Source organism: Letharia lupina, assembly GCF_014066315.1.
Source record: "Letharia lupina isolate WasteWater1 chromosome Unknown contig_3, whole genome shotgun sequence".
Lineage (NCBI taxonomy): Eukaryota > Fungi > Ascomycota > Lecanoromycetes > Lecanorales > Parmeliaceae > Letharia > Letharia lupina.
The window spans coordinates 2,005,303-2,015,942 of NW_023502972.1; the positions used below are offsets into that span (position 1 = coordinate 2,005,303).

Below are 10,640 nucleotides of genomic sequence, written 5' to 3' on the forward strand. Positions count from 1 at the left end.
CTATGAATTAAATTCATAATCGTTTTTTTTCATCAGGGCTGTCGAGTAAATTTGGTGAGCGGTCTTTGGTAAGCGATCTTTGGTGAGCGATATTTGAATTCCTTGCTTTTAAATATCTATAAGACTAAATTTAGTAATTCCTTCTTTATCTGAAAGCCCACACTACGTTCTATAATTTAAAAGAAAAATCTCAAAATTTTAATAGAAAATAAAAAAGTTATTCTAAAATCAAGTAATGTACACCTGTTTTTTGATTAGGGCTGTCGAGCGAACTTTGGTGAGCGATATTTGAATTCCTTGCGCTTTAATAATTATAAGACTAAATTTAAGAATTCCTTTTTTATCTAAAAGCCCATATTTCGTTCTATAATTTAAAAAAAAAATCTCAAAATTTTAATAGAAAACAAAAAAGTTATTCTATGTGTTAATAATATACATCTATTTTTTAATAAGGGAGGCGTAGAAGGGCGAGATTTTGATGGTTGCGGACGCTAATTTATTTACCCGCGATGACTCAGCCGGTCTAATTAAAAAGCGTAGAGGACCCGAATTTATAATTGGCTGCACATACAAATTCAAGGTTTTCAAGCTCAGCTCTACCTTATTCTATTATATATACTAACGAGTAAAGGCCTATGAATTAAATTCATAACCTATTTTTTTGATCAGGGCTGTCCAGTAAATTTGGTGAGCGAACTTTTGATAGGCGACATTTAAATTCGTTGCCTTTAGATATCTATAAGACCAAATTTAGTAATTCTTATTTTATCTGAAAGCCCACATTTTGTTCTATAATTTAAAAAAAAAATCTCAAAATTTTAATAGAAAACAAAAAAGTTATTCTAAAATCAAATAATGTATACCTGATTAGGGCTGTCCGGCTGTCGAGCGAACTTTGGTGAGCGATATTTGAATTCCTTGCGCTTTGATAATTATAAGACCGAATTTCATAATTTTTTCATTATTAAAAAGCGCAAATTGGGGGCTATAATTTAAAAAAATAATCTAAAAATTTTAATAGAAAATAGTAAAGTTATTAAAGGGTTAAAAGTAGAGTAAGAGATTTTGATAATTGCGGACGCTAATTTGTTTACCCGCGATGACTCAGCCGATCTAACCAAAGAGCGTAGCGAACCCGAATTTATAATTGGCTGCACATACAAATTCAAGGTTTTCAAGCTCAGCCCTACCTTATTCTTTTATATATACTAATATTCTAAAGAGTATAAATTATAGAGTATATTCTATAATATAGTTTAGAATTTAAATAATATAAATTAGCTTATTACTAACTAAGTAATAGTTAATAAAAAAAATTAGAATTATTTATCTTATTTATAATTTACTCTTTAATTAATAGTAATAATCTTATAATAATTATAAAAGCTTTATACTTATAGATATCGTAATTAATATATATTATTATCTATTATTCGAGTTTAAGATTAAGCGATCTTAAATAGAGAATAATAGATTAGCTAGAGACGAAAAAGCTCGCTTAGCTATTAGCGAGTAAATATTATATTTAATATTAATACTTACTCTATAGTAATTAGATTTATTAATATATATAAAAGAATAAAATAGAGCTAAATTAGAAAATCTTGAATTTGTATATATAGCTAATTATAAATTCGAGTTCTCTACGCTTTTTAGCTAGATCGGCTAAGTTATCGTAAATAAATAAATTAACGTCTATAACTATCAAAATCTCGCCCTTCTACGCCTCCTTATTAAAAAATAGATATACGTTATTAATATATAAAATAACTTTTTTATTTTCTATTAAAATTTTAAGTTTTTTTTTTTAAATTATAGAACGAAATGTAGGCTTTTAGAAAAAAAAAGAATTTCTAAATATAATCTTATAATTACTAAAGCGCAAGAAATTTAAATATCGCTCATTAGAGTTCGCTCGATAGTGGAACAGCTCTAATTAAAAAATAGATATACATTATTTGAGTTTAGAATAACTTTTTTATTTTCTATTATAATTTTGAATTTTTTTTTTAAATTATAGAATAAAATATAGGCTTTCAGATAAAAAAAGGAGTTTTAAATTTGGTCTTATAATTATTAAAAGGCAAGGTATTCAAATATCGCTTACCAAAGATCGTTTATCAAATTTACTCGATAGCCCTAATCAAAAAATGATTATGAATTTAATTCATAGGCCTTTACTCGTTTATTATAATAAATTTAAAGTAGCTATATATCTATGTAGATCGTAAGATATATATCATTATTATGCCTAGTTATTATAGAATTTTAATAAGAAGTAGACATTTTGGTGTTGCGCCGGATTTATCGGATTTAAAAAAACTGCATTTCCTAGTAAACTGCGTTTCCTAGTGATAACAGGTAAACGCGTTGCAGCGCCAAGCGGCGCGGCAGTGGCCGCGTTTTTTTGTTCAAGATCTCGGTGTTTTGGAAGCTCAACCTACCAATCTCGCTCCTATGAAGACAGAGGACCTTATGGATAGCTCTTTCGATGTTTCCGACTCATCTGATTGGCTACAGACATCAATATCCCAGCTCGGCCCGGTCGAACAAGCTTTGCGTTGCCAAGTGTGTAAGGACTTTTTTGACACGCCTATGATTACTTCATGTTCTCACACCTTCTGCTCTCTTTGTATCCGCCGATGTTTGACCACTGACGGCCGGTGTCCGGCATGTCGTACGCAAGATCAAGCAATGAAACTAAGACCGAACTCGACGGTTCAAGAGCTTGTGGATGCTTTCAAAGTTGCAAGACCAGCGGTTCTACATTTTGGACAAAATGTTGAAGCTACTAGAGATACCATTGGGAAGACTCAGAAAAGGAAGATAGACGACACGGACATGGAAGAGGGTGAAGATGAGGACGAGGAGTACGTGGATCACAGTCTTCGACGAAGGGAAGTTAGGTGGAGGAATCGAAGGCGTTCGGTATCGGATGGAGAGAACAATGACCACTTTGTCTACGATGGAAGGGATGATGGCTTTCAGCCAGGTCGGTCTGCACAAAACATAGTATTTCAAGCGATTAATACTAAGTTATATCTAGAGGACGGCTTGACTGCATGTCCCATCTGCGGGGCGAGAATGAAGGAGGAAGCAGTCTATCCTCACTTAGACGTACACAACAATTCAGCATCAACAACATCACCAGCAAGGTAGATGCTCCAATGGTATTGATTGATAAGCACACTGACACAGCTTAGGCAGTCAGCTCCTCGTCTCAACGTGATTGCAAATTCTCGTCGACCTGCAAAGGCTATGGAGCGTCTTCCTCAACTGAACTACTCCTTGCTCAAAGATAACGCATTGCGGAAAAAGCTCTCTGAACTCGGCATACCCAATGGAGGTCCTAAAGATCTGCTCATACGGAGACATACGGAATGGGTCAATCTCGTGAATGCAAACTGCGATTCGTCAAAACCGAAGACGAAGCGTGAGCTAGTTCAAGAACTGGAAGCCTGGGACAGAACTCAGGGCCGTCAGATCTTGGGTAACTGTAACGGGACAGGCAGTGCTTCTTCCGTGATGAGCAAAACTTTTGACGGGGCAGCATGGGCCAGTAATCATGGTAATAATTTTCAAGCATTGATCGCTCAAGCCCGCCGGAAGGTGAACGCTAAGGTCGAATCCACCAGCAGCACTAACGGCGCTCCCAATCCGGTGCTTGATCGACGTACTGACGACGGATGTTTGGCTACAAGCGCGAATCGCAACTCAGCAGAAAGCGTGGATCAGTTGCACGATATCCAATCACCAAGAAATCTAGCGGACTTAGATGTAGGTGATTGACCCTCATGGAGGACTACTGCAGTCAAAGGGCAACCGGTCTGGGAATGCTCGTCTCCTCTGAGTGGGGCAGTGTAAATCGGAGTAGCCCCTAAGGCGCCTTTGATATGGCTCAAAAATGAGCAAGTGAGCAAGCCATTCTAGGAGTGCTGCTCTGTGTCCTCACGATGTTGCAGTCTTCTGTGGTCAGTCATTCTGCATTGTCTGTTACGGGCTCATCATCATGCCTTCTCGGCTGTACCACGAGGATCGTCCAGCGACGGACGTTTCAAACCGCTGATACCCTCTTCCATTGGAGGATCTGGAGCTCTTCTGTCGGACGACGGCTCCTGAGGGTTGTCCTTGCGTTCTTCCGGCTGATTGTCCTCGGTCTTTCGGACCGTGGCAATACTGGCGAGCCTTTCCTGCGTCTGGCGCGCACCCTTCTCTTCTTCTCTGGCTTTAGCTTGCCTCTCCAAGCTTTCGAGCTCCTCATCCACGGCACTTTCATCGATGACGCTGTCCACTTGAGCACTCGCTTCAATTACGCCACCAATTTCATCAACCTTGCCCATTTCATCTCTAAGACCTTCGATGACATCCTCCACCTTGTCGATGCCACCTATTTGTGCATGCAGATTTCGGAGCACGCCTGTACTGGCTTCCATGACGCGAACGATGGCGACCTGATCTGCTGCTTGTTCGATCTTGCCATACACTTCTTCCAATTGTGCCAGTGTCTCCGATCTCTGCATTAGGATTGTTTCGCTCAATTTCTTCGATCGAAGCGCAGCCAGCGCAGACGTTCGGTTCTTGTTGTTGATCGCCTTTTGCGCACTTTCTGACAGATTTGAAATGCGCGTTGAGAACATAGCGACTTGCAAGTTGATGTCGGCAATGAGCGTTTTTAAGGAAGCTATTGTTTTGTCTTGAGTCGTTAACGTGGATGAAGTCTCACCTGCTGCCTTGAATTTGACGGTCTAATAGCCAAATTAGATTGCACGCTCTTCGAGTGTGACTAGCTTACCTCAGCGTCATAGATTATTCTTGATTTGTCTCGTGCCAAATATGTGAGAATGAGGTGGAGATCACTCTCGGTCAATCCGTTTTGCGACTTTAAAACTTTTCCAGCTTCAGTACTGAACATGGACATTGGATATATGCGGTCGATCTGATTGCTTGAACTCCCCATCTTGTTGACAATCTTACTCGCGGCTTCCTGTAGCAGAGTAAGAAAGCTTCCATGATCATGGTAGCTGCCACGTACTTCGACGTTCGGGAGTATGACAAAGCTCGCTGTTGGCAGTAATCCTACCCCTATAGACAAATCCAAAAGCCCAAGTTGCTTCAGTCCCCAAGAAAAAAGCCACCACGGTTGAATGGTCCAATTACGACTGTGTATGGACTTTCGAGCGGTGATAAATTCTTGGTAGGGAATCATGCTCCGCTGGGAAACTGCTTCATCCTGTCGATCGACTATTTAGGGATTGCCTACAAGAACCGTGGCTGAAGATATGTATTACCTACTATGACAGCTCTGAGGGCCAACGGTCTCCCCCATTCTTCAGTCTCCAAAGACTGCAGGAGAACTTCTCCGGTCCTCACTGACAACGTGTCATGGTTAGCGCCATCGGATGGCAGCAAGCCAGCCCGGGCAGCTTTGGTCAGCGCGTCGATCCATGCAGCCGTATTTGCTGCAAATCCGTCTGGGTTGGAGTAGCGTTGAAGGGTAAAGTCTGAATAAAGCGATGGCAAACGTGCTCTACATCGGTAGTCAGCATAGTCATATTGTTTATCTTCATCTCTAGCGGACTGTCTGTATGACCTTCGGAACTGCTCTCCCTCGCCTAAGATGAAATTTACAAGCTCGCTCATGCTGTGGCTCGACAGGGTATGCAATAAAAAACAAAGATAACCCTCCACCTCAGCCAAGGATTAACTCTACCGTTGCGAGAGACTGGCTTTCTAGATGACTTCTGAACTCTGAAGTGTCGACGATCAATAGCTGCGGCTATACTTGCCACGCGACTACAAGGCGGCTGCGTCTAACGATAGCTACCTCAAGGCTCAAACTCGAAAACATATTCAAAGTATGTTGATGAGTGGAAAACGCTCTTATTGTGGATGCATTGAATACCCGCCATTCCGTCACTCGCGTTCATAATCAATTCTTTACGCAGGCTGATGAAGCCATGATCTTGGGGAGGCGATCCGCAAGTTTAGAGGAACAACACAAACGAACTCAACTTGCCCCTACATAGAATGATACCATGTTTCATGCCCTATTTCTCCGGAGCTCTTCATTGCCGCCAGTACAGGAGATCTCACAGGGCTCATTACAGGCCGACTAGGCCGAGGCAGACGACAGAGATTGGAACTCTCCATCTATGACACCTTTAGAGCATGAGAATGGGAACCCTGGTGGAATCTCCCAACGCCCGCAACCTGAGCTTGCATTGAGATCGTCAAGAGAATTCACATCAAGCGATCTGCCCAACAACACAGCGTCAAACTCTTCGTCTCAGATAAGAACCAAAATATCCCTGTCTAGTTCAGAGTCTCGCCTACCATTGATTGCGGGCCCGTCGTTAATATACAAGTCCAGGTCACCGTCTAACCTGCGATCGCAGAGCCATGAGCGCTCTTCCAGTAGCAGTCGGGGGTCATCGTCAACGACTTCGGCGTATGATAGTAACGAAACGCACAGACAGATTATCGTGAGGTCTTTTGCGCCTCGGGTAGCCGTCTTCGCATCATCAGACACCGAGGATTTTGTCAAACAAAAAGGTTTCAAAGATGGGCTATATAGCCTCCTCAGACCGTACGGAGAGCATTTGCACGGCAAGGTTGTTATTCGAGATAGCATGGGAGGTAGTAGAGGGTGGGATGACTTCGGCATTAGAATCATCAATTCTCAAGCGCTTCAGACGAACAGCACACATCGTGCAGATGGTGAGATGGTGGATCGAGATGCTCGGAACCTGGTCAATGGTTCTCAACGCGTCTCTGAACATACCAGATCCTCGCACAGTAACGAGACGGTAAAATCCATTGACAGGGTACTCGATCGTTATCTTCGAACCACGGACGCAGCTTCAGAAGGCCAGGGGAAGGCTTATGTTGATCTTGAGAGAACATCGTATGGATCACGATCCGGCCTTTCGCCTCTGTACCCGGTTTATCTACGCAAGCTGCTTTCAAGCGCATCCATTGCGCCCTACGAGACATTCTTGCATCCTGTCGCTTGCCTGATTGCAGTCAGCTCGCACCACCCGGCTCCAATTGAAGCTTTGCGCCAGCTATATTCAAATACCGGTCACGAGAGCCAAAAAGTACCTGCATGGATGGGCATGGAGTATTTACGCTATTATGTCCTCATTCATGATGAAGAGAACGACGACATTACCAAATCAACCGCTCTTTTTGACCTTATGAAAAGACACTTTGGGCTCCACTGCCATTTGCTTAGGCTTAGACGGTCTCAATGTGTCTTAACTGATGATGATAGCACCAGGGTTCCTTCATGCGAGTGGCTTTCGGCAGAAGAAGAAATCGAAAAGCTTAGTATGGGAGGTAGGCTCGTTTGCATGATTTTTTATCATTGGCTTAGTACTAACGTTCGAAGATGACGCCGACGACGTCGAGCTCTCGGAAAAATACATTCTCGAGTCGGATTCCACCGCTATTAAGAATCTTCTTCGCGAGATGGTGACTCAATCCATCGTACCATTCATGGAGAGTAGGGTCATGACATGGAATGACCAGGTTGCTTCCAGGCGACGCGGTATCGGTGGCCGCTTTATATCATTGTCCAAACGCTGGACAGGCTTTGGTACGGCCAAGAGTACGACACTCGGCCTTGCAGGTGTCTCAAATCCGTCTGGAAGCAACTACGATTATCAGCAGGGCTTCTACCCACCAGAAACACCCGAGTCGACCATGCGCCAACTGGGTGATTACGCTTTTATGCTCAGAGATTGGAAGTTGGCTTCTAGCACATATGATTTTTTGCGAGCAGATTTCGGCCACGACAAAGCATGGGGTCATCATGCAGCAGCAAACGAGATGGCTGCGATCACCTCTCTGCTAGTTCCACATGCTTTCAGTTCAAAGTCCAGATCAGAATTACTTGATCAAATGCTCGAAAATGCCGCGTACTCGTATCTTACAAGATGCTCCATGCCATTCAACGTTATTCGATGTCTCACCATTGCAATAGAGCTACTCAAAAACCGTGGCCCTGTCGCAGCGGACGATGCCGCTAGGTGGGGAGGGAAGCTGCTCGAATTTGGTGTACTGACTCTTAGCGCGCAAGCTTTGACCACAGAACGCGTTGCGGAGTGCTATATTTCTCGGACAGGGCCGGATTTTGCTGCTGCAGGCACTCGTAAAAGACAGGCCGCGTTGTGGACTGTCTTGGCATCAGATTCCTGGCTGAGGCTTGACAGGCCGGATCAGGCTCGAGTCCGGCTACGCGAAGCAAGCGCACTGTACGGTATTGACAACCAAGACAGTGCTGGACTTCCGTTTCCAAGCATGCAAGGTCTGTGGCAAAGACTGAATTCAGCTCTTAGGGATGCAGGTGGAGACGACTACGCAGCTTTGATTGACACGAGCGTGGCCCAACCCGATTTTCAGTTGGACACCGCTGAGGAGAAAGAGCAGCTCAACGCGTTTATCCGTCCGAGCATTCTAAGCAGTACCGACGCGGAAGGCTTCACACCTCAAGATGCTGGCCATATTCATCCCACAAGCCTTGATGACTCGCAGCTGCAAGATGATGGCTTTGAATGAACGGCTTCATGTGTGGAATTTTTGAACCAAATTTAGTACGCTAGAAGCGCAGGCGAGCAGCATCGAGCGAATCATTGTGTCGGCGTCAATGTAGAGAGTTCTGGAAGTCAATTATCTTGACTTCGCAACTATACTAAACAAAGAAAGAAAATCTGGGAGTCTACCGACTGACAGTTTGGTTCATACGCCCTCAGATATACCCCTCCCCCGTCCGAATCGACACCTTGGCTTGCAAGTGGGTCTTTGAGGTCACATCAATAGCAATAATGAACGCGATTTACACACCGAGTTCAAAAAAGGCATCTGGGTCTAATGTACTATTATTTCGAATTATTCAATAAGTATATAAGACGATATCGAGTATATCTAACATACTATATCTTATAAAAACTAGAGTATATTTAAAAAAATTATTAATAGAGTATAATTTAACTTTTAATAAAATAAAATAATTTATATAATAAGAATTATAATCTTTATATATTTAAATTTTATTAATTATTTATTTATATACGCTTTTACTTAAATTATAAAGAGTAATTATAAACTACTATATAGATATTATATACTTATATAAAAAAACTTTATTTAATCTCTTTAGATTAGAATAAAAACTATTACTTTTCTTTTCTTTTCTTTACTATCTTATTATTCTTATAATATATTTAATTATTCTATTATAAGTAAAGATCTATAAATTCAATTTATAAGATTAAATTTTTTTAAGTTAAATCGAATTTTAGCGTTAACTCTAAGTTAAATTAAACTCTAATCGCTTACTATATATTTTTAATCTACTTCTATTATTATAAAATTAATAAAGAAAAAATAAAAGTCTTAATTCTAAGTTAAATCGAACTTTACTTACTTTCTATATAATATTTAATTTACTTCTATTACTATAGATCGCTAATTAATTATATTCTTATCTAAAAAAGAAATATCTACTTAATAATCTTATTTTTAATATATCTTATTAATTAAATAAATTATCTTCTTAATAAATTATCTAAAATTATAATTAATAGATTAACTTTACTAATAATTTAATTTAAAATATATATAATTAATTATAAATAAAGATTTTAAGATATAGATATAGATTAATTTACTGTAATAATTAATTCTAAAATTTATTAATTATTATAAGATAGTAAGATCTCTTTTTAATAAAACTATATAGATAGATTAGTTACTAGATAAACTAATAATTAAAAAAAGAAGAAGAGAAAAGAGAATTTACGAGTATTTAAGACTTTTATTAAATATATTAAATATTTATCTTAGCTATATAGCTTATAATTTAATAAGCGATATAAGCGAGATCTATTAATAGACTTTAAGTACTTCTATTCTTATAATTACTTTCTCTCTTAAAAGATTTAATCTTTAAATCTTATTTTTATTATTAGTATATACGAGTAAAGGCCTATAAATTAAATTCATAATCATTTTTTTATATCAGGGCTGTCGAGTAAATTTGGTGAGCGATCTTTGATAAGCGATATTTAAACTCCTTACCTTTAAACATTTATCAGACTAAATTTAATAATTCTTTTTTTATTTAAAAGCCTATATTACGTTCTATAATTTAAAAATATATATAAAATTTCAATAGAAAATAAAAAAGTTATTCTAAAATCAAATAATGTGCATCTGTTTTTTTGATCGGGGGCCGGGGCTGTCGAGCGAACTTTGGTGTGCGATAATTGAATGCCTTACCTTCAAAGAAATATAAGACTAAATTTTAAGATTAATTCATTTCTAAAAAGCGCAAAGTGCGGTCTATAATTTGAAAAAAAAATTATTAAATTTTAATAGAAAATAGTAAAGTTATTAGAAGGTTAAAAGTAGAAAAAGAGATTTTAATAGTTATAGACGCTAATTTATTTACTCGCGATAACTTAGTTAATCTAATTAAAGAGCGTAGTAACTCTAAATTTATAATTAGCTATATATATAAATCTAAGATTTTTAAACTTAATTCTATTTTATTTTATTTTATATATTAATAAAAGAATAAAATAGAGTTAAATTATAAAATCTTAAATTTATATATATAATTAATTATAAATTTATTA

The 10,640-nt window shown here is 38.9% G+C and overlaps 3 protein-coding genes across 3 annotated transcripts; 2 read left to right on the plus strand and 1 right to left on the minus strand.

The window, feature by feature from the left end:
- Positions 1 to 2,694: 2,694 nt before the first annotated feature.
- On the plus strand, positions 2,695 to 3,789 carry HO133_007469 (uncharacterized protein; the record flags this gene model as incomplete). The annotated part of the gene is made up of 3 exons (XM_037298360.1): positions 2,695 to 2,992; positions 3,047 to 3,155; positions 3,204 to 3,789. The coding sequence occupies 3 exons, from the start codon at positions 2,695 to 2,697 to the stop codon at positions 3,787 to 3,789; spliced, it is 993 nt and encodes a 330-aa protein (XP_037156995.1).
- A 218-nt stretch (positions 3,790 to 4,007) lies between these two features.
- On the minus strand, positions 4,008 to 5,640 carry HO133_007470 (uncharacterized protein; the record flags this gene model as incomplete). The annotated part of the gene is made up of 3 exons (XM_037298361.1): positions 4,008 to 4,745; positions 4,793 to 4,984; positions 5,293 to 5,640. 3 exons carry the CDS (start codon positions 5,638 to 5,640, stop codon positions 4,008 to 4,010), a joined length of 1,278 nt encoding a protein of 425 aa, XP_037156996.1.
- A 512-nt stretch (positions 5,641 to 6,152) lies between these two features.
- On the plus strand, positions 6,153 to 8,559 carry HO133_007471 (uncharacterized protein; the record flags this gene model as incomplete). The annotated part of the gene is made up of 2 exons (XM_037298362.1): positions 6,153 to 7,338; positions 7,391 to 8,559. 2 exons carry the CDS (start codon positions 6,153 to 6,155, stop codon positions 8,557 to 8,559), a joined length of 2,355 nt encoding a protein of 784 aa, XP_037156997.1.
- Between the last annotated feature and the right edge of the window lie 2,081 nt (positions 8,560 to 10,640).